Source organism: Scyliorhinus torazame, chromosome 30 (genome assembly GCF_047496885.1).
Source record: "Scyliorhinus torazame isolate Kashiwa2021f chromosome 30, sScyTor2.1, whole genome shotgun sequence".
NCBI lineage: Eukaryota > Metazoa > Chordata > Chondrichthyes > Carcharhiniformes > Scyliorhinidae > Scyliorhinus > Scyliorhinus torazame.
This window is the reverse complement of record NC_092736.1, coordinates 13,644,264-13,668,444: the sequence shown is the minus strand read 5'-3', so window position 1 is coordinate 13,668,444 and position 24,181 is coordinate 13,644,264. Positions and strand designations below refer to the sequence as shown.

General features: G+C 52.5%; 1 protein-coding gene across 6 annotated transcripts in view; it reads left to right on the top strand.

The window, feature by feature from the left end:
* Positions 1-24,181, top strand: part of LOC140404392 (AT-rich interactive domain-containing protein 3A-like) — a 231,627-nt gene that overhangs the window by 75,118 nt on the left and 132,328 nt on the right. For 5 of the 6 annotated variants that reach the window (XM_072492848.1, XM_072492847.1, XM_072492852.1 and 2 more), the window contains exon 3: positions 1,076-1,183. The exons of the other annotated variant lie outside the window; for it this stretch is intronic. In XM_072492848.1, coding sequence (XP_072348949.1) covers positions 1,076-1,183 — 108 coding nt within the window. The remainder of the gene's footprint in view (positions 1-1,075; positions 1,184-24,181) is intronic. 6 annotated transcript variants of the gene reach the window in all.

The following is a 24,181-nucleotide window of genomic DNA, read 5'->3' as shown; positions in this document are numbered from 1 at the left end:
AAGGGGCAGTTTAGCGTGGCTAATCCACCTAACCCGCACATCTTTGGACTGTGGGAGGAAACCCACTCAAAGACACGGGGAGAACGTGCAGACTCCGCATAGACAGTGACGCAAGCCGGGAATCGAAGCAGCCTCTGACTTAAGCTAAAAGCAGGTGGTTGGTCAGGTTTCCCAGCCTTGGGGTGGGAAGAGTGGGGGTGGGGGAGAAAAACCGACAGCTGAGGGAGACGAGAACATCCGCGGGGAGGAGGTCGGTGGCTTTGCAGCACTGCTTGTGGGCCAGGAGGAGCAGGAATTCTACTCTTCGCCTTCGGCCCTCAAACCTCTCCGACATCAGACCCCTTTCCTCGTACTAAACCCCTCCCCCATCAGATGGGTGAGTGACGAATTTCCCCAGTTGCAGGCCTGTAGTTTTTTTAACAGCCTAAGAACACGCCTGAAGCCTGACCTCGCGCTCAGAAAAAGATGTGCAGTTTGGAAGTACCGTACCTACCCTGTGCAGGCCTGGATAGTTTAGGAACATCCTGGGTAAGGTTTGTAAAATAGAAGGCCGGCCGATTTTAAGGCTTTTGATGAATTTCCATGCTCTCAGACGAGCGAGGCAAGAAAGAACTTGCATTCGCACAGCGCGATGTTCATTACCTCCGAATATTGCAATGTGCTTATCAGCCAATTAATAGCCTTTGAAGTGTGATTGCTGTGGGGATATTGTGAACTCAAAACCTTGAGACAAAGTTGCCATTTTTCTAAGACCATAAGACAATAGGGGCAGAATTAGGCCACTCGGCCCATCGAGTCTGCTCCACCATTCAATCATGGCTGATATTTTTCTCTCCCTTGTCTCTTGTTTGCAATTTAAAGGATTGGTAACCCAACAGAGGCCAAATATAACTCATGATTGTGCAATTTGTACAGCCAAGTGTAATGTTTTTGTAACCCAACAGAGGCCAAATATAACTCATGATTGTGCAATTTGTACAGCCAAGTGTAATGTTTTTGTGCATTTATTAGACAAATGTCTTGAGGTGTTGCTTCCAGATTTTCTGATTGGACGAACAAAATTTTTTCTCCCTAGATACAGCCTTCTGATTGGATGGCAAATGACCAATCAGAGTCGGGGGAAAAAAATTCTGTCCGGACAGCAGGCGCGCCAGTTGCCCACATACCCGGCACTATTAAACAGGTAAGCCCCTCTTTCATTCAAAGTCCAGGAGCTATAGTTGTAAAGCTTGCAGTCGGGAATGGGAGTGTGGCGATCCAGGGGCCTGGACGGAAGATCCTGAGACACGGTTTGCATGCTACCACGGGAAGGAAATCCACCATCATTAGCCGGTCTGGCCTACGTGTGACTCCAAGCCCACAGCGACATGATTGGCTCTTAACTGCCCTCTGAAATGGCCCAGCAAGCCACCCGGCGGACGTGAGGAAGGCTCGCCAGCACCTTCCTGCGGGCAATTGGGGCGAGCAAGAAATGCAGGTACCATGCCAGCCATGCCCACACCCATGAATGAAATAGCCGCAGCGTGCCAGTCTGAAACCTGTAAATCCCCCGCGCCCCCCCCCCCCCGGACTCCAGCTCGGTATCGGGTTTTGGCACAATATCCCCAACGAGCACAGAGGGTTGATTTGCCCCGGCGGGCTAGAGCGAAACCATGGCACATCAGATTGGCCGTTCAGGGAGTAACGTCAGGACGCAGTGCTTCATGCCAAATGCTCGCTAAAACCTGGCCCCAAAGCGCTGTGAGCGCAGGGAGGGCAAGTTGCAACGTTCCAAGATGGGGGCCGAATTTGGGTCTTGGGTGAGGCTGACACAAAGATATGGAGCAGAGGCGCGTGAGGTACAGATTCAGCTGGGATCTAACCTTCACGGTAGCACAGTGGTTAGCATAGTGGCTTCACAGCTCCAGGGTCCCAGGTTCGATTCCCGGCTTGGGTCACTGTGCGGAGTCTGCACGTTCTCCCCGTGTCTGCGTGGGTTTCCTCCGGGTGCTCCGGTTTCCTCCCACAGTCCAAAGATGTGCAGGTTAGGTGGATTGGCCATGCTAAATTGCCCTTAGTGTCCAAAATTGCCCTTAGTGTTGGGTGGGGTTACTGGGTTGTGGGGATAGGGTGGAGGTGTGGACCTTGGGTAGGGTGCTCTTTCCAAGAGCCGGTGCAGACCTGATGGGCCGAATGGCCTCCTTCTGCACTGTAAATTCTATGATCTGGCCACGGCAGAGGACTCAAACGCCCAATGCCAGCACTTGTTTATTTTGCCTGTTCCTGTGTTATTTGACTGGAACCCGTACATTGTTAATTCTCAGCCAAATTAGTGCTGAGGTAGTGAGCGAGGAGGGAGCCGCTTCCAGATTAATGTCCCATCGCAATATCCGCTGTATTCCCGAGCATGTGAGCATAACTGCAGACTGGGATCCGATGCACTGTTTAGCTGATGGCACTGAACAGGACAATGGCAAAAGGACACATGAGGAAATGAGCATGAGGAGTGGAAGGCCCACGGACTGTAAGAGTGCAGACAGCACCCACAGGAAGTGCTGACAGACACCAAGAATTCCTCATTTTGGTCCTGAGTGGAAGACTTAACTCTTCATTTGCTGATGTATCCCTTTTTGTTTAAAAGCAACCTTTTGGGTTACAAATTGTGCTTCCGAAACGGCCATGCTTTTTTTTTGTCACCTCCAGAGTGGACTCTTTTGACGCTCCCCTGACGGGCCTCGCTTCTTCCAGCAACAACAACCCCCCCACAACTCACCAAAAAAAGACATGCGCTCATCCAAAGGCCTACGGCCTGTATCCGAGCTTTCACCAACTCCTGTTCACCCCTCACCCCAGTGTTTGCTGACCTACGTCGTGAGCACCTCAGATTTAACATTCTCCGTTTTGTTTTGAAACCCCCTCCATGGCCTTGCCCCCCCTCCCAAACCCTGCAATCTCCACCCAACCCTGCAACCCACCCCCCGCCCCGAGATCTCTGTCCTCCCTCAATCCCGGTCCCTTGTCTTTCTCGCGTTTTGATTGCTCCACCATTGGGTGACGAAGTCTTCCGCACCTTCCGCCCTAAACCCCGTCTGCCGGAGCGGCACGGTCGCACAGTGGTTAGCACTGCTGCCTCACAAGCTCCAGTGTCCCAGGTTCAATTCCGGCCTTGGGTCACTGCCTGTGTGGAGTTTGCACGTTCTCCCCGCGTCTGCATGGGTTTCCTACGGGGGCTCCGGTTTCCTCCCACAGTCCAAAGATGTGCAGGTTAGGTGGATTGGCCATGATAAATTTCCCTTTATAGTGTCCAAAAAAGTTAGGTCAGGTTGCTGGGTTACAGGGTGGAAGCCTAGGCTTAAGTAGGGTACTCTTTCCAAGGGCCAGTGCAGACCCGATGGGCTGAATGGCCTCCTTCTGTACTGTAAATTCTATGATTTTTCTCTCTCTTTAAGGTTTCCCTTCAGCCAAGCTCTGGATTACCCTGCCCTAACATCTCTCGATGTGGTTCAATGCTAATGTTTGATTACACGGTTGTCAAAAACCATGGGGCTATGATAAGGGCACAATATATGAGCAAGTTGTTTTCACGATGTTTAGATGTTTATGTTTAAAACTATGTGTCTAAACCCTCGTTCAGGAAGTGGACATTATACGCTTGTCACCTTTCCAATCGTGTTTATTTGCTAATGTAACACCCAGTGTTCTAAATTATGTGCGTGCCTATTGCCCCAGTGTGGGCAATGTCAGGAAAGACCACCGCCATGCGCTTGACTGACCTTCCACCTCGTCACGCCCTCGAACCATCTCGAAAGTGGCTCACATGCTTGTGAATTACTAGAAAGCGCTGTGAGCCGTTACTCCCGTGGCAAATGCACCAGTCATTTTGTGACCAGGATTGGAAAAGGGCGCTGAAGTGAAATGGCGTTTGGATTATGTTTGCTGCTGGTGTTGGTCCTGAAACTGAGAGCTCCCTGCTCCTCTTCCAATAGAGGTGTGGAATCTTTAACCCCCCCTTCCCCGCAACATTTTAGCCAATAGAATAATACACCCTGCATTTAACTCCTCTTCTTTTGGCTTCTCCCATTTTACTTGGTCACTACAATGCTGGTCGATCCACTTCCCCATCTCCTCCTGTCAGTCACTCACTCCTCCTCCAATCCCCTGTGTTTCAGTCAACCACACCACCTCACCTTACAACTCGTCCTAGGCCTCCTTCTTCCACCAGTTCCATCTCCAACACTCACCTCACCACATTCTCACTCTCTCCCCCGTGCACACTCCCTGGCGCTCTCTCTCCAACTCTCTCTCTCTCCCCACTCTCTCCCCACTCTCTCTCTCTCTCTCCCTCCCACTCTCTCTCCCTCCCACTCTCTTCCCCGTGCACTCTCCCTGGCGCTCTCCCTCCAATTCTCTCTCTCCCCCACTCTCTCTCTCCCCCCCCACTCTCTCTCCCCCCCACTCTCTCTCCCCCCCCACTCTCTCTCCCCCCCACTCTCTCTCCCCCCCACTCTCACTCCCCCGCGCGCTCTCTCCCCTGCGCGCTCTCTCCCCTGCGCGCCCTCTCCCCTGCGCGCTCTCTCCCCTGCGCGCTCTCTCCCCTGCGCGCTCTCTCCCCCGCGCGCTCTCTCCCCCGCGCGCCCCCTCCCCCGCGCGCCCCCTCCCCCGCGCGCCCCCTCCCCCGCGCGCCCCCTCCCCCGCACGCCCTCTCCCCCCGCGCGCCCTCTCCCCCGCGCGCCCTCTCCCCCGCGCGCCCTCTCCCCCGCGCGCCCTCTCCCCCGCGCGCCCTCTCCCCCGCGCGCCCTCTCCCCCGCGCGCCCTCTCCCCCGCGAGCCCTCTCCCCCGCGCGCCCTCTCCCCCGCGCGCCCTCTCCCCCGCGCGCCCTCTCCCCCGCGCGCCCTCTCCAACTCTCTCTCCAACTCTCTCTCCAACTCTCTCTCCAACTCTCTCTCCAACTCTCTCTCCAACTCTCTCTCCAACTCTCTCTCCAACTCTCTCTCCAACTCTCTCTCCAACTCTCTCTCCAACTCTCTCTCCCCCGCGCGCTTTCTCCCCACTCTCTCCCTCTCCCTCCCACTCTCTCTCCCTCCCACTCTCTTCCCCGTGCACTCTCCCTGGCGCTCTCTCTCCAACTCTCTCTCTCCCCCACTCTCTCTCTCTCCTCCCTCCACTCTCTCTCCCCCCCACTCTCACTCTCCCGCGCACTCACTCCCCCGCACACTCTCCCTGGCGCTCTCTCCAACTCTCTCCCCCCCGCGCACTCTCCCTGGCGCTCTCTCTCCAACTCTCTCTCCCCCGCGCGCTCTCTCCCCCGCGCGCCCTCTCCCCCGCGCGCCCTCTCCCCCGCGCGCCCTCTCCCCCGCGCGCCCTCTCCCCCGCGCGCCCTCTCCCCCGCGCGCCCTCTCCCCCGCGCGCCCTCTCCCCCGCGCGCCCTCTCCCCCGCGCGCCCTCTCCCCCGCGCGCCCTCTCCCCCGCGCGCCCTCTCCCCCGCGCGCCCTCTCCCCCGCGCGCCCTCTCCCCCGCGCGCCCTCTCCCCCGCGCGCTCTCTCCCCCGCGCGCTCTCTCTCCCCCGCGGATTTATTTAGCGTGGCCAATCCACCTAACCTGCACATCTTTGGGTTGTGGGGCTGAAACCCACGGAAACACGGGGAGAATGTGAAAACCCCACACGGACAGTGACCCTGAGCCGGGATCGAACCCGGGACCTCCTCGCCATGGGACTGCAGTGCTAACCACTGCGCCACCGTGCTGCCCCTCCTCTCTCTCTCTCTTGCTCTCTCTCTCTCTCTCTCTCTCTCTCTCTCTCTCTCTCTCTCTCTCATTCTCCTCCTCCTACTGGGCCACAGTTTCACAGACATGAGCTTCTCTCGGGCAGTGGACTTGGGGAGCCAGGCCGAGGTCAGTAGCTCTCTGGCCTCTGAGCCAGAAGGTTGTGGGGGTTCCAAGTCGCACCCCAGGGACCCGAGCATGGAAAATACTCCAGTGCAAGACTGAGGGAGTGCTGCACTACCGGAGGCACAGTTCTCAGTTGAGACACTAAACCGAGTCTAGGCTTGTGGATGGATAGAAACGATTCCGTGACAATGTTTGAAGAAGAGCCGAAGGTCTCTCCCCAGTGACCGAGGCAGTATTGATTCCTCAACTGACACCCTGAAACAGATGATCTTGTTGCTGTTTGTGGGAGCTTGCTGTGCACAAATTGGCTGTCACGTTTCATACCTTACTGCACTTCAAAAGTACCTCATTGGCTGCACAACGCTTTGGGACATCCTGAGGTTGTGAAAGGCGCTATAGAAATGTAATTCTGTCTTCAGAGTTTCCCTCTGCCCACTCCTCCTCTGAACCGGTCTCAGCCACATCGCAACGGTCTGCAGCAATGGGTGCCTTCTTGGCTGAGAGAGGATTTTGGGAATGGGGCTGTTAGTGAAAGTTGTTTAAGCTTCGGGGCTCATTTGCGCCTCATGCTTTTGTTATAACTCCTCCACAGGATGGGCAAGGTGCTGATTAGGCGAGCATTTGATGCCCATCCCTCATTGCCCCTTCAGAAGGTGGTGGTGAGCTGCCGCCGAGAGCCGCTGCAGTCCATGTGGCGTAGGTGCACCCACTGTGCTGTCAGGCAGGGAGATTTTGACCCAGCGACAGTGAAGGGATGAAGTTGCAAGTCACCATGGTGTGCAGCTCGGAGGATGTTGCATTCCTTCGTAGCCGCAAAGTGAAAGGTTATGGAGGTGCCCGCCCTCTGGATTCTTGCAAAACACGATGAGAGGTTTGTGAAGAGGTCTTGCTCATACAGTCGAACTGCCCAAAGCCTGTGCAAGCACTCCGCAGACGGCACTGCACATCACGTGACACAGAACCAGCAATAACCTAGTCTCTGATACATAAAAGAGGGGAATTTGCAGGTGATGGTGTGCCCATGCATCTGATGCCCTTGTGTTTCTAGGTGGTAGAGGTGGCATGCTTGGAAGGGGTCTTGGGTGTGTTGCTGCAGTGCATCTTGTAGGTGGTACACGGCTGCCACTCTGCATCGGCTGTGGGGGGTGTGGTTTGATTTGACTTCATTTATTCTCACGTGTACCGAGGTACAGGGAAAAGTATTGTTCTGCGTAAAGTCCAGACAGTTGGTTCCATACGTGAAAAACATTGGGGGCGCGATTCTCCACTCCCACGCCGGTTGGGAGAATCGCCTGGGCCGCCAAAATTTCCGGGGACGCCGGTCCGACGCCCTCCTGCGATTCTCCCAAGCGGCGGGAACGGCCCGGTCGAGTCTCGCAGGCCGCAGGCCAGAGAATCGCCGGAGACACCCAAAATGGCGATTCTCCGGCACCCCCGCTATTCTGAGGCCCGGATGGGCCGAGCGGCCAGGCCAAAACGGCGGGTTCCCCCCCGGCGCCGTCCACACCTGGTCGTTGCAGTCGTGGGCGGTGCGTGAATGCTGGGGGGGGTTCCTGCACCGGGCATCACCTGGAATGTGGGGGGGCCCGCGATCGGTGCCCACCGATCGTCGGGCCGTCCTCTCTGAAGGAGGACCTCCTTCCTTCCATCTTCTTGCGGGGCGGACTTAGAGAAGACGGCAACCCGCGCAAGCGCGGATGACATCCGTTATGCGGCGCCGGCCGCATCATCTATGTGGCGCCGCTTTTACGCGGGCAACAAGGCCTGGCGCGTGTAGATGATGCGGCCCCGATACTGGCCCATTGTGTCAGGGCCTGAATCGGTCGGGATCGGGGCCGTTTCGCGCCGTCGTGAACCTCAACGGCGTTCACGACGGCACGGCCACTTCGGCGCGGGAGTGGAGAATCCCGCCCAGGATGTACATAAATACACCAGCATACGGAGTGTGGCGCTACTCAGTAGAGAAGATGTGTGGAGAGGGTCATTCAGGTAACAGCGGGGAAGAAGCTGTTTTTGAATCTGTTAGTGTGTGTTCTCTGACTTTTGTATCTCCTGCCCGATGGAAGAAGTTGGAAGAGTGAGTAAGCTGGGTGGGAGGGGACTTTGATTATGCTGCCCGCTTTCCCCAGGCAGCGGGAGGTGTAGATGGAGTCAATGGATGGGAGGTGGGTTCGCGCGATGGACTGGGCGGTGTTCACAACTCTCTGAAGCTTCTTGCGGTCCTGGGCCGAGCAGTTGCCATACCAGGCTGTGATGTAGCCCGAAAGGATGCTTTCTATGGTGCATCTGTAAAAGTTGGTAAGAGTCAATGTGGACATGCCGAATTTCCTTAGTTTCCTGAGGAAGTATAGGCGCTGTTGTGCTTTCTTGGTCGTAACATCGACGTGGGTGGACCAGGGCAGATTGCTGGTGATGTGTACGTGTAGAAATCTGAAGCTGTTAACCAATGTTTATGGGGTGGAAAGCCCATGGGGAAATAAGTATCTTAAAGGTGTAAGAAGCAGTGGAATCAATGGGTACAGATGAAATTAACAAAAGTAGCAGCACTGATTAATAAAATTGAGAGGTGATCTTATTGAAACATAAGATTCTGAGGGGGCACGGTTGATGGAATAGATGCTGAGAGGATGCTTCCCGTGGGATGTCTAGAGCTGGGGAGGATAGTTTCAGAATAAAGGGTCTCCAGTGTACGGTGGAGATGCGGAGGAATTTAATCTATCAGAGGTGTTTGGAATTCTCTTCCCTCCGCAGCAAGCCATTGACTTCATTCATGGTTGAGTTGGACAGACATTCGATGGACAAGGGAGTGGAGTGTCATGGGGGAGGGCGCAATCAGATCGGCTGTGATCTTCTCGAACGGCAGGGCAGGCTCGAGGAGCTGAATGGCCTACTCCCGGCCCTAGTTCTCGTGAGACCAAAAAAAACCCAAAGAACCCGGGTTTGGTGGAAATTAGAGGAAAGGCCTTCACCCAGAGAGTGGTGAGAATTTCGAGCTCACTGCTACGAGAGCTGGTGAGGCAAGGAGCATGGATATGTTTAGAGGAAAGTTAGATAAACGCATGAGAGAGGGAAAGGAATAGCAAGATATGTCGCTGGGGTACGCTGACGAGGGGTGGGAAATGGATCATGTGGAGCATAAACACCGGCACAGATCACTAGGCCAGCTGACCTGTTCCGTGTTGTAAATACCTTGTAAACATGTGCCTAGGCTTGAGATCCTATGATGTGCTCTGAAAAGACCCCACGCTCACCTCTAATCTGCAAGAAAGGATCCTTACCTCTGCTACACGTTATATCCCTGTGCGTGCACTTGAGGGACGGGCAGTATGCTAAGGGAAGTTCCGGGTTCCCTGGAGACCGGGACACTTAGCCAGCTTCCTGCCACACAGAATGCTCAACAGGGCCCTTGGGAAGCTGCCTTTAACCGTCCGCCAGGAAGAGAGGCCGAGAATTCAACATAAATGTGCACCAAAGCGAGGACTTCCCCCACAGCCGTTACGAGACAGGAAAATGAATGGATTTCCAGTGGGGATAAACTGGCTGATGTAATCTGGGCTGCATTGCCTGAAAGCAGGTTCAACATTTAAAAAATTTTTTAAAACATTGGATGGATATGCGAAAAGGGGGAAAAGAAATAAGAGGGCTGGAGGGTAAGGAGGGGAGTGGAACCAATTGGGGAGCTCTTTCAAAGCCGGCACATGTCCTGGGGGCGGCACGGTTAGCACTGTTGCTTCACGGCGCCAGGGTCCCAGGTTCGATTCCCGGCTTGGGTCACTGTCTGCGCGGAGTCTGCACGTTCTCCCCGTGTCTGCGTGGGTTTCCTCCGGGTGCTCCGGTTACCTCCACACAAGTCCCGAAAGACGTGCTTGTTAGGTCAATTGGACATTCTGAATTCTGCCTCTGTGCACCCGAACAGGAATGTGGCGACTAGGGGATTTTCACAGTAACTTCATTGCCTTGTTAATATAGCCTACTTGTGACAATAAGAAAGGTGATTATTATTATGTATCATTCTATGTGCCAAAATAAGTGCAGGTTGTGAGTAGGCCTTCGGAACACATTTTAAAATCCGTTCCCATTTGCTGGCTGGCTTCTGAGAGAGGGGTCCTGAGTACTGTACTGCCCTGGACTTATTTTTACATGAGGACATTAGATTTAGGAGCAGGATCCGTGTGGAGTTTGCACATTCTCCCCGTGTCTGCGTGGGTCTCACCCCCCACAACCCAACGATGCGCAGGGTAGGTGGATTGGCCTCGCTAAATTGCCCCTTAATTGGGGAAAAAAAGAATTGGGCACGCTAAATTTAAAAAAAAAAAAAAAGAGGGATTTAGGAGCAGGAGTAGGCCATTCAGCCCCTCGAACCTGTTCCATCATTCAATAGGATCATAGCTGATCTGGTTGTGGCATTAATTCAATTTTCCAGTCAGCGCCACATAAACCTTGACTCCCTGGTCAATCGATAATCTGTTTTACTCCGCCGGGGTGGGGGAGGGGGTGGAGAAAGAGTCATAAACGGTAAGGACCCTCTTGAGGGCTGAAATTCTGCCTCATTTCTGTCTTCAATGATAAATTCCTTATTTGGAAACCATGCCCCTCACTCAGTTCTAGATTCTCCCACGCAGTGAAACATCCTCTCAGCATCTACCCTATCAAACCTGCTGAGAATCTCGGCTGTTTCATAGAATGTTTACAATGCAGAAGGAGACCATTCGGCCCATCAAGTCTGCACTGATCCTCCGAAAGAGCACCCTCCCTCAGCCCTATCCCTTTAACCCCATAACCCCACCTAACCTTTGGACAGTAAGGGGCACTGTAAATTCTATGATAGGTTAGCATGGCCAATCCACCTAACCTGTACATCTTTGGACTGTGGGAGGAAACCGGAGCGCCCGGAGGAAACCCACGTTGACACGGGGAGAAAGTGCAAACTCCATGCAGTCACCTGAGGTCAGAATCTAATCCGGGTCAATAGGATTACCTCTCATTCTTCTAAACTCCAATACGTACAGACTCAACCTGTTCAACGTTTTCCCATATGACATATAGAACAATAGAACTTCCACAGTGCATAAGGAGGCCATTCTGCCCATCGAGTCTGTACCGACCCTCTGAAAGAGACCCTGCCAAGGCCCACTCCCCCACCCTATCCCCATAACCCCAACTAACCACATCTCTGGACACCAAGGGGTAATTTATCATGGCCAATCCACATCTTTGGACTGTGGGAGGAAACCGGAGCACCCGGAGGAAATCCACGCAGACACAGTCAGGAATTAACCTCTTGATCCTTCTCTGAACTGCTTCCAAAGTGAAACTCAACACAATAGTCTCGGTACGGTCTCGCCACACCCAGTAAAGTTGTAACAAGACGTCCCTACTTGTTGTGATTCATGTAGAAGGATGTCCAGGTCCCTCTGCACCGCAGTATTCTGCAGTCTCTCCATGCAAATCATATTCTGCTTTTCTATTCTCCCTGCCCTGTAATTGGGGAAAAAAAGTGGACAACCTCCCATTTTTCCCGCATCCTACTGCGTCTGCCAAATCTTTGCCCTATGTGCCCTCCTCCCAGTTTTCTTCCCATCCACCTTCGTGCCGTGAGAATATTTGACTGCAGTACACTGGCGCTTAGCTGGGAAACCCCTTTGACAAGCAGCGGGAGTAGAGAATCCCGCTGCCAGGGAATGTCGCGCCGCCGAGAAACACGCGGCTGGGACCGCCGATTTTCACCCCCCCCCCCCCCCCCCCCCCCGGCAATCGCCTCTTCATCCAAGTCATCAATATCGATCGGAAAATGGCCGACCTTCTCCATTTTGAACGCTCAAACGGGAAGTGCTGCTTAGTAAAGGCAATTTTGGCCAGCTCACGCGGGTGGAGTTTGGAGATGACTTGCTGTGACGTTGATATGCGCGGGGGGGGGGGGGGGGGGGGGTGTTCGCGTTACTCTATCACTCCAGCACTGCAGCCAGGCATTGAGCAACTCCAGCGGCTGGGGTCCTGCCGACGTTGGAAGGGAAAAGGCGGATATCAGTTCCCTTGGCAACCAGCAAAATATGTGTTGACGTAGCACCCCCAGAACGATATTAAAACACCTTCAGTTAGTGAGGAACATTACCCAAAATTGCCCAGGTTTAGGTCAAGAGTTCACAACAGGAATACAGCAAACTCCCATCAAGCAGCCTTTCAAAGTGACAGAAAAGGAAGTTGCCATTTTACCCAAATTGTGCCAAAAAGGCGAATAGCCTTTGCACTGATAAATCACGCACCCTCTTTATTTAATTGTGGCAGATCATCGAGGCTTGAATCTGGATGAACGCGACGAGAGACGATGTGGCTATCCGATAAAGGCTGGACTGCGCCGTACTTCAAAGTGCTGTGTCCAAAACTTGTTTATAAAAAAAAAAAAATAGCCCCCACCCCCATTTTAATAATAAAAATACATTAAGCAGAAGAGTCAGATGATCGTACAATTTGATAACGCGCAGGAAATGGCGAACCAAACATTGCAAAGGGAAGTCTGTGAGAGGTTTCTGCTGATAGGAAATGCTCGCGTAGGCAAATTCCTGCATAATTACAGTCGGACGAAGGACCCGCTGCGGGGACGCATTGGCTGGCACAGTCTGGGGGAGCCTCCTATGTGACATGCTGCCCTGCCTTGTCTCCGACAGATTGACACTAGCTGTTCACAGGGAAATCCACATTGTGGAACATTACAGCTGCAGAGCACGGACAGAACCAAACTGTCCCATTTCTACCTTGGCTCAGTGAGAATTCTTCACGCTTTAGGGACACTTTGCTGTCTACCTCACGTTACCCTTGACTCCCTGGTCTGTCAACAGTCTAACTCTGCCTTGAATAAACTCAATGACCCAGCCCCCACTGCTCTCTGGGGAAGAGAGTTCGACAGACTCATGCTCCCCTGTCCCTCCCCAAGAAGTTAAAGATTCTCCTCATCTCCGACTTTAATGGTGGACCCCTTATTCTTCGACCGTGTCCCCTGGTTCTAGACTCTCGCGCTAGTGGAAACATTCTCCTGGTGTCTCCGCTATTGAGTCCCCACAAGGCCTTATACATTCCAATAAGGTCATCTTTCGTTCTTCTAAACTCAAATGGGTATAGGCCCAACCTGTTCAACTGAGAAGCTCGTGGCTTCATGGCCCACCCCGTCCGTCTTGATTGAGGCTGATATCCCAGCACAGTACTGAGGGAGTGCTGCACTGTCCAAGGCACTGTCTTTGAGATTTTCCTGGCAATGTCTTATAGTAACCAAAGGGACTCCGCCATCTTTCTGTCAACCGCCAGGCCATGTTCTGTTTGCTGTCTCCCACTCCGGAACAAGGGGAGAATGCTCCTGAATGTTAGCCAACAGGTGGAGCAACGTGACGAGAAGCCAAAGTGGTGGGATTGCTGAGACTCTGATTGGTTTGGGCAGAATGGGGGAGGGGGTGACCATCGGCCAGTGACGTTTCTGCTTGTCATCCAGTGACCACTCTCTCTCTTTCCCCCACCACCTTCCCGACGCATCCACTTTTCCCCGTGGTGCGCGTGTGGGCAACAGTCGCCAGCAGGGGCGGGATTCTCTGCCGGCGGGATGCTCCGTTCTGCCGGCAGCCCGGGGGTTTCCCGACGGCCTGGGGCTGCCCCACACGGGGAAACCCCACTGACCAGCCGGCGTATCGGAGCATCCCGCCGGCGGGGTGAGGCAGAAAAGTGGCGGGGCGGAGAATCCAGCCCCAGGGCTCTGGGGCTACGCTGCCCTCCGTAGTTGAGCTGCCTCCCGAAACACTCGATGGCCGACGCGCAAAGCTGCCAACGCCCAATAAACCTGCCCTGCCCCAACAGGAATGAGCACCTTCGGGAGAGGATTGCTTAAGAAACTGGCTATTCGGCCCAAATAGGCCAGGCGCCACATGGGCCTCCTTCTACTGGGCTGGTTTAGCCCAGTGGGCTGTACAGCTGGCTTGTAATGCAGAACAATGCCAGCAGCGCGGGTTCAATTCCTGTACCAGTCTCCCCGAACAGGCGCCGGAATGTGGCGACTAGAGGCTTTTCACAGTAACTTCATTGAAGCCTACTTGTGACAACATTATGACCCCCCCCCCCCCCAACGCCCCTGTTTATCTCCTCCTGTCAGCCTATTCGCCTGCTCCTTTCTACCTTACTTTAGCTCCTTGAAACCATTCAGTTAGACGGGACCCAAACCTGAACACGATTTCTCGCAAAGAGAAGCAGGAATTGGCCGAAATTGAACTCCCTTTTGTTTATTTCTCCGCGCGCGATATCAGCTTTGCTTGCAGTGGGTGCCGAAAATCAGTCGGGGAAGGGGGTGGGGGGGATGAAAAATTCATGCTAAGTAGGAAGCTGTAAAGGATCGGCGTCCGTTAGATGAGCCTGGTGGAAAGGACGTTGTCAGTGACCATTTAGATCTACCGTGCAGTCTTTTATTTTCATAAAGGAAGCTTAGCCTCCTTGGTCTCTTAATTATTGATGAATCACATTGAGATGTTGGCTCCATTATGACGCTGACCTTTCTTCTAGACCCCCCCCCCCCCCCGCACCTCTCCCTCCCCTATCCCCCTCCCCCAAGGCTGAGAGAAACCTAACCAGCTTTAAGTAATTTGAGAAATGTCACTCACGAGGGCCAGTATTTATCGCACAACGACCTTTCTGCTAAAATTCGGAAATATTTCTTGAGTTTGTTTCTCTTGAAATGAAATTGTTCCTCCGTTGCCAATAAACGATTGTGCTCTTGTTAAAAAAACAACTGCTACCCAGTTGTTTTATAGATTCTAACAAATCAAGGGGCTCCTTCCTGTTGTACAGCACAAAAACAATTTATATTGAACATTCTTTATAAAAGATAATCTTTATTATTGTCACAAGTAGGCTTACACTGCAATGAAGTTGCTGTGAAAATCCCCTAGTCGCCACACTCCGGCGCCTGTTCGGGTACACGGAGGGAGAATTCAGAATATCCAATTCACTTAACAGCACGTCTTTCGGGACTTGTGGAAGGAAACCGGAGCACCCGGAGGAAACCCACGCAGACACGGGGAGAACGTGCAGACCCCGCACAGACAGTGACCCAAGCCGGGAATCGAGCCCAGGTCCCTGAAGTGCAGAAGGAGCCCATTCAGCCCTCTGAAAGAACACCCTACCCAGGCTCACTCCACCTATACGATTTAGGATGTGGACAGCAGGGAATTAGGTGATACGTTTACAGAGGGATAAATGGGTCATTTTGAGATTGGCGAGCTGTAATGAGTGAAAGTGCCACAAGGATTGGTGCAGTGGCTGCAACTATTTTAAGGTCAAGTCGCCATAGTTTTAGATGACCGTAGGCTGCTTTCCCCTTTGAGCGGTGGGGGGGGGGGGGGGGGGGGGGGGGGGAGGGACTGACCTGACCGGTGGTGGTTTAACCTGAGGATCACCACACCTCAAGGTTGAGAGGCTGGTACGGGAATTGAACCCACGCTGTTGGCCCCGCCCTGCATCACGAACTAGCTGTCCAGCCAACTGAGCTAAACCCATCCCCAGATGATGTGGATGAAGGGCTTGAATTGTATGGCTGTTGCTTCACTGATGACACAAAGGAGAGTAAGTTGTGAAGAGGACAAGAGTCTGCAAAGGGGTATGGGTAGGCTAGTCAAAGATTTGGAATATAATGCGAGAAAATGTAAACTTGCAATGTACTATTTAACTGGAGAGAGTAAGAAATCCTACCAACTGTCCTGGCTTGGGACAATTCACACCTTTTAACCTGGGATTACCCCTATCTCTGGATCTGTAAAGACTTAATTACGTGCAAATGCTCGCATTCAGGGTATTGTCTTGCATCTTTGAATCTGTCTATATATATGTTTCTGGAACCAACCTCTTCATTCACCTGAGGAAGGAGCAGCGCTCCGAAAGCTAGTGATTTGAAACAAACCTGTTGGACTTTAACCTGGTGTTGTCAGACTTCTTACTGTGCCCACCCCAGTCCAACGCCAGCATCGCCACATCACAACTGGAGAGAGGCTGCAGAACTCTGAGGTACAGAGGGATCTGGGTGTCCGAGCACATGAATCAGAAGTCATTATGCGGATGCAGTGAGTGAATTATTAGAAAGGCTAATGTAAAGATCTGGATGTTTTTTTCTACACTTGTACAGGCTGTTGGTGAGACCACTTCTAGTGTACTCCTAGTTTTACTCCCATTACTTTCATCAGAAGTCGTTTGGGGAAGGATCACGCGACTGTTTCTTCCCTCACCATTGCCCATCCTCTTTCCCCCAACCTCTTTCCCCCACATCACCCAACTCGCATGGGCCATCTGTTCCCTGTTCCTAGTTGTCTTTCGACACACGCTTTACCTTTGTTCTGCCATTAACACATTCTAATCTCTTTATGTGCACGGTAGCATTGTGGATAGCACCATTGCTTCACAGCTCCAGGGTCCCAGGTTCAATTCCGGCTTGAGTCACTGTCTGTGTGGAGTCTGCACATCCTGCCCGTGTGTGCGTGGGTTTCCTCCGGGTGCTCCGGTTTCCTCCCACAGTCCAAAGATGTGCAGGTTAGGTGGATTGGCCATGCTAAATTGCCCTTAGTGTCCAAAATTGCCCTTAGTGTTGGGTGGGGTTTCTGGGTTGGGGGGGATAGGGTGGAGGTGTGGACCTTGGGTAGGGTGCTCTTTCCAAGAGCCGGTGCAGACCTGATGGGCCGAATGGCCTCCTTCTGCACTGTAAATTCTATGATAATCAACACCCTTCATACCCTTGATCACCTTCATCTACATTCCCTTTGTCTTTCTGTCCACGACATTTTGTCAATCTCCATCTCTCACCGGCCTTCCACCCAGCCCCACTGCTCCATGTTCCCGCCCCCCACAACAGTATAAATCTGACCCTATTTCTAGTTATCTCTAGCTTTGTCAAAGAGTCATCCAGACTCCAAACGTTAGCTCCCTTCTCCCACCACAGGTGCTGTCAGACCTGCCGAGATTGCCCGGCATTGTCCGTTTTGGTTTCGGATTCCAGCGTCCGCGGTCATTCGCTTTTACCTGGGATGAAGGTGTTGCCTTATGAGGAAGGTTTGGGCAGGCAGGGCCTACATCTGCTGGAGAAGACTGAGAGGCGATCTTACACGATCCTGGGGGGACTTGTTGACAGGGTGGGTGCTGAGGCGATGTTTCCCCATGAGAGAGAGAGAGAGACGAGGACCCAGTCGGGCACTGCGTAACATACGGGGCCTCCCATTTGAGGTGGTGATGAGAAGAATTGTTGTGAAGCCTGGGGAACTCTTTTCCTCAGAGGGCAGTGGAGGCTTTTAATTCTTTTAGGGTTGAGTTAGATAGATTTTTAGTGGACAAGGGAGTCAAAATCGAGGGGCGGGGGGACAGGAAAGTGGAGGCCACAATCAGATCAGCTATCATGAAATGGCGGAGCAGACTCGAGGCCGACTAGTCTACTCCCATGTTTGTATGGGGGGGTTGCAGCCAGCAGTGCATTGGAATAGTCAGGATCGCAAGAAACTTCAGAGAGTCGTGAACACCGCCCAGTCCATCACACAAACCTGCCTCCCATCCATTGACTCCATCTATACCTCCCGCTGCCTGGGGAAAGCGGGCAGCATAATCAAAGACCCCCTCCCACCCGGCTTACTCACTCTTCCAACTTCTTCCATCGGGCAGGAGATACAGAAGTCTGAGAACACGCACGAACAGACTCAAAAACAGCTTCTTCCCCGCTGTCACCAGACTCCTAAATGACCCTCTTATGGACTGACCTCATGAACACTACACCCTGTATGCTTCATCCGATGCCGGTGTTATGTAGTTACATTGTATATGTTGTGTTGCCCTATTATGTATTTTCTTTTTCTTTTCTTTTCTGTTCATGTACTTAATGATCAGTTGAGCTGCTCGCAGAAAAATTATTTTCGCTGTACCTCGGTACACGTGACAATAAACAAATCCAATCCAACCTGAGTCTTGAGGTTACAAAGGCACGAATTGAGGTTCCAGCAGCAAATGAGCAGAGACTGGGGTGAAATTGGGCGATGTTATGGTGCAAATATGGGGTTGAAAGCTCTTCTCTGAGTCAAAGGTGACACCAAGGTTACGAAGAGACTGTTTCTTGGGAGGAGGTGAGATCGGCAGCTAGAAAATGGAGTTTTGGAGTGGGGCGGGGGACTGAAAATGGTGGCTTCAGTCTTCCCGTAATTTAATTGAAGGAATTGCCTGCTGACCCAGTAACGGCAAGCAGTGTGCGAGTCTAGCGACGGTGGCTAAGGCCTCGATAAGGCCGGCGGGAACGCTAGAGGGGGGGGGGGGGGTGCGGCCTGTGGTGGGGGGGGGAGGGGGGTTCCTGCACCGGGGGGGGGGCCTCAAATGGGGTCTGGCCGGCGATCGGTGCCCACCAATCGGCGGGCCGGCCTCTCTGAAGGAGGATCTGCTTTCCTCCGCCCGCAAGATCCACCCGGCATCTTCTTGCGGGGCGGCCTCGGGGAGGACTGCAACCGCGCATGCGCGGGTGACGTCATTTACGCGGCGCCGCTTTTACGCGCCGCCAAGGCCCGTCGCGCGTAAATGATGCGACGACGCTCCTCGCCCCCGGGGGCGGGAGAATAGGGGGCTGGGAATGGGATCCGACACCAGAGTGAAACACTCCGGTTTTCACTCCGGTGTCGGCACTTAGACCCCCGATGGGAGAATTGCGTCCCCTGAGCCTGGGCTCCAATTGTGGGTCTGAGCAGTTTTACAGCAGGCGCCTCTAGCTGGGAAAACCAGTTTCCTGTCAGCCTACCCGCTGGTAAATGTAGTACTGAGTCACACTCTGGTAGCTAGCTTGAGGCTGTCGATTCACCCTGTTTTTCATCATGTGTCGTAATCATTCAAATTCCCCTCCCCCACCTTAATCTCGCTCACACCCTCGCCCAATCCCCTACTCCGTCACACTCGCTCTCTCATTCCCCTCTCCATCTCCTCCATGGCCTCTGCACGATAGACTATTCCAGTTCATTTCACCTAACTCTGAGGTTTAAGCTTTGCAATTATAATAATAATCTTCTATTGTCACAAGCAGGCTTACATTTTTAAAAATAAACTTAGAGTACCCAATTCATTTTTCCCAATTCAGGGGCAATATTAATGTGGCCAATCCACCTAAACTGCACATCTTTAGGCTATGGGGGCGAAACCCACCCACACACGGGGAGAATGTGCAAGCACCACACGGACAGTGACCCAGAGCCGGGATTGAACCTGGGACCTCGGCGCCGTGAGGCAGCAGTGCTGACCCACTGCTGCCCCACCTAACCTATTTTGGACACTGAGGGCAATTTAGCACGGCCAATCCGCCTAACCTGCACATCTTTGGACTGTGGGAGGAAACCGGAGCACCCGGAGGAAACCCACGCAGACACAGGGGAGAACGTGCAGACTCCGCACTGACAGTGACCCAAGCCGGGAATCGAACCCGGGACCCTGGAGCTGTGAAGCAACAGTGCTAACCACTGGGCTACTGTGCCGCTGCTTGTCTCTGCGGCAACAGAAAAGAAAGACTTGAATTTGCATTTACCTTTCACAACCTCTGGTCGCCCCACAGTCCTTTACAGATGATGAAGTTCTTTTTGAGGCGCTGTCGCGTAATGGCAAAAACGGGAGAACCAATTGGCGCACAGCAAGATCCCACGGGCAACGGGGGCGACGGTGCCCAGATTGCCGTCTGATGCTGGGTTTGAGGGATGAATGCTGGCCCTTTCCCCTTCCTCTTCTTCGATGGTGGCCACGTCTGCCTGAAAATGTGGTGGTGAGGGGGCGGGGGGGGGGGGGGGGGGGTTCTCAGTTTAACATCCCACTCGAAAGGTGGCATCCCCCCACAGCGCCGCACCAGCTCAGTCCCGTGCTGGAGTGTCAGCAGTGAGCACGGAGAGAACCTTTGTTTGCCCGCGGTACAGTCGGAACAGTAATCCGCGAGGGGAGGTTACGTTGACGGCGGAGCAAGTGGTGTGGGTCAGCTCCTTGGTTAAGATTCCGCCTGGTGAAGGAATCTCCTCATTGTCAAAGTGTCTCATTTGCCATTCCCAAACTCTTTCAGCCGATTAAGTCCAGTCCTTGCTGATACATATCCGGTTTCATTTCTGACCATCTTTGGCCAGTGGTTGATTTAACCTGCTTTTTAGCCTTAAGTCAGGGAAGCATCTTAAGGGGATGAAGTTGCAACAAAAAGTCCAAGTCCCACTTTGCTGGCTCTTCGACTGAATTGGAATCACACGGGAATAAGACTTGTTTAAATTGGGCATTTAGTACCTCTGAAACCCCAGCTTTACCCTCCAGCTTCCAGCCAGCACTTAAAAGAAAATACCCCCCATGGCATATTTTTCCAAAACAATGGATTTTTTGTCGGGCTGTGATATTGAGCGATTTGGAGCCCAGGCAAGTGTATGGAGTTAGGACACCGATCAGTCATTGAATGGCGGAACAGGTCTGAGGGGCTGAATGGCCTCCTCCTGCTCCTGTATGTGGGTGATGCTGGATAGATGCGTTTATTGCCCATCCCTAGTTGCCCTGCAGAGTGCTAAGAGTTGAACATGTTCTGGGGCGGCGTGTGACGCAGTGGTTAGCACTGGGACTGCGGCGCTGGGGACCCGGGTTCAAATCCCGGCTCTGGGTCACTGTCCGTGTGGAGTTTGCACATTCTCTCCGTGTCTACGTGGGTTTCACCCCCACAACCCAAAGATGTGCAGGTTAGGTGGATTGGCCACGCTAAATTGCCGCTTAATTGGAAAAAAATAATAATTGGGTACTCTAAATTTAAAAAAAAAAAGAGTCGAGCATGTTCTGTGGGAACGGAGTTGTTTATGGAGCAGACGCGGAGGCCATTGATTGGAGTCCTTATGACAATCCGACAACTTTCATGGTCCTTTTCTGGTTATAGCTCTCAAATTATCGAACTTGACTGAGCTCAATTTTCCCTGATGGGGTTTTGAGCTCCTGTGGACTGCGAGCTCAATTTTCTACAGCAGTGACTGCACCTCGGGAAGTACTCATTGGCTATAAGCTGCCTTTGAACGTCCTGAGGGCATGAGAGGTGCTACAGAAATGCGGAGTATCTCGGTCGGCCTCTCCCTCTTTCCCTCGCTCCCTCCTGTTCTCTTTCTCATTGCCACTCGGGAACTGTGCCGCCTTTAAGAGCCTTGCTTCCATCTTGTGCATTGTAAAAGCAACTTTAACCCTCGAATCTAAAGTGGCTGGCTACGTCCAGCCATCTTGAATTTCAGTGTCGGAAGATCCTGGCAGACCAGGTATCATATTGACGATATATATATCAAACGTAGCCTTTTTCAGACCAGACAGGAGATTGGAAAGCCAGAGTGTAGATCCCCTTGATGAGTATTAATAATCTCCATGTATAGGCCGCGATCGTACGGCCTTGTCATGCCCGACTCAGTGACACGATGAAGCCTGTAAATCTTGTGAGAAGCCCGTGAGCGAGATCGGATCTCGCCCTCACTGGGATGGATCCAGATTTGCATATTTAAATGAACCGTTATCTTCACACAAATATGCCTACGCCCGAGTTTCCCAAGGCCTAGGATTGAACTAAGTGCGGCATCGATGGAGCGTTCTCGCCGAGCCCTGTTTAATCGCGGGGTTGTTCTTGAAGCTGCTCGTACCAAGAAACACCCCACTAAACACAGGCAAAACGGGACTCAGTTATTCCCCGTTAAATCGTGCCCAGAGTGTTTGTTTTCCCTGCAATAAAAATGCATGTTTCCCATTGGACAAATACATGAGTCACATGGCTCACAACCGTGCCTGGTTTGTGGAATTTGATTGGTTGAGAGCTCTGTTCCCCTATCACCACCGTTAATGGCAATATTTCAGGATGAATTTGGAGACTTGAATACGCTGAGAAAGCATAAAGTCTTGCATTTTGTCTGAGCATTGCAGGTACAGCAAGAAATTAGCAGGGGGTATGTTGGTCTTTATTACTGACTGCAGTAATAAAGTCTCGTTGCAGCTGTGTAGGGCTTTGGTGAAAGTAAGCCTGGCGTACTGTGTACAGTCTTACTCTCCAAAGGGCGAAATGAACTTTCACTCGATGGGGGAAGATGTTGGCGCACTGTTAATGCCACTGGGCTCGTGATCCAGAGCGCCCAGACCAATGGTCCGGGGGCATGAGTTCAAATGGCAGCTAGTGGAGTGTAAATCTGGGACACAAAAAGCTAGTCTCGGTAATGGTAACCATGTCAACTACCATCGATTGTTGTAAAAAAAAAAACCAAAAGAAATCCCCATCTGGTTCCTTACCCGGTCTGGCCGACACGTGACTCCAGACCCACAGCAAGGTGGTTGACTCTTAGCTGCCCACTGAAATGGCCTGGCAAGACCATTCATTTTTATTCATTCATGGGTGTGGGTGTCGGCAATTATTGCCCATTCCTAATTACCCTTGAACTGAGAGGCTTGCGAGGTCACATTGCCATCAAGGAGCAGTTATTGTTGGGCACAGCATTGGGCATTAGATTAGTGGGCAAAGATCAGACAATGGAGTATAACACGGCAAAATGTGAAAGTGTCCATTTTGGCAGGAAGAATACAAAAAGAAGCGTATTACCTAAACGGTGAGAGATTACAGAGTCTGAGATGCAGAGGGATCTGGGTGTCCTAGAGCATGAATCACAAAAGGCGAGTCTGCAGGTACAGCAAGTAATTAGGAAAACTAATAGAATGTTATTGTTTATTGCGAGGGGAATTTCTTTTTTAAATTTAGAGTACCCAATTCATTTTTTCCAATTAAGGGGCAGTTTAGCGTGGCCAATTCACCTACCCTGTACATCTTTTGGGTTGTGGGGGCGAAACCCACGCAGACATGGGGAGAATGTGCAAACTCCACACGGACAGTGACCCAGGGCCGGGTTCGAACCTGGGACCTCGGCGCCGTGAGGCAGCAGTGCTAACCACTGTGCCGCCGTCCTGCCCAGTGGCGAGGGGAATTGATTCCAAAAGTACGGAGGTTGTGCTCCACTTATACAGAGGACTGCTGAGACTGGTGCCGTGTACAGTATCGGACACCTTAGTTAAGGAAGGATGTAAGTTGGAAGCAGCTAAGAGAAGGTTTACCAGACTGATACCTGGAGTGGGCGGGTTGTCTTATGAGGAAAGATGGGGCAGGCTAAGCTTAAAACCGAGACGAGACCAAACTTTATCATTCAGAAGAGTCTTTGAAACTCTCTTTCTATAAAGGTCAAGGAAGCAGAGTACTTAAATAGTTTTAAGGCAGAGACGGACAGATTATTGATGAGGATGGCAGGTTATCGGGAGGTAGGCGGGATGCGGATTTGAGGTTAGTATCAGATCAGTCATGATGGTACAAAATGGCGTAGCAAGCGCGAGGGGCTGAGTGGCCTCCTCCAGCTCCTTGTCCGGATGCTCACTCAGGAGAACTCAGCGCCATGGGATCTTTGACAGCCACCTGAGAGGGCCTCAGTTTAACGATTTAACCAAAAGACAGTACCTGTGGCAGTGCAGCACCCCCTCAGTACCCTACTGGAGTGTCACCCTGGACGATGGACTTAATTCCTCAGAGTGTGAACTTTTAAAACAATATAAATTTAGAGTACCCAATTCATTTTTCCCAATTAAGGGGCAATTTTAGCGTGGCCAATTGCACATCTTTTGGTTGTGGGGGTGAGACCCGCGCAAACACTGGGAGAATGGGCAAACTCCACACGACAGTGACCCAGAGTCGGGATCGAACCTGGGACCTCGGCGCCGTGAGGCAGCAGTGCTAACCACTGCGCCACCGTGCTGCCTAGACTTGACCTGCAATCTTCGGACTCAGGGGAGTGCAACCCACTGAGCTGAAATATGAGTCGCCCTGAGGCTGGGAAAGGCGCTAAATAAATGCAAGTCTTTTCCCTCTGGGTTTAAGCCAGCTTTGCTGCTCTTTGTCCCTACATCAGTGCTTACCCATCCAACTTCACTTCCCTCTGCCGGCTGGGTGCGGGATCCAGGGGGTGTGCTTGCACACCACTGGGCAACGTTCTCCTCGTGCGTAGGAACGAGGGCGAGCTGCTCGCAAAGAGAAACCTGCGTGGAAAATGGTTGCAGCAGCCTTTGTCATAATATGCACCCATGCACATCATGAGGTAAAAGCAGGCAGTGACAGACACCCAGGTGAGCCAATCAACATACAGAACACAACACGACCAATCACCAGACAGAACACCAGAGGCGGGCTTCCAACTATAAAACACACGAGGCATCAGCACTCCGCCTCTTTCCACTGGTGACAACTGTAGTGACAGTCAGGGTGTACAAATCATTCAAC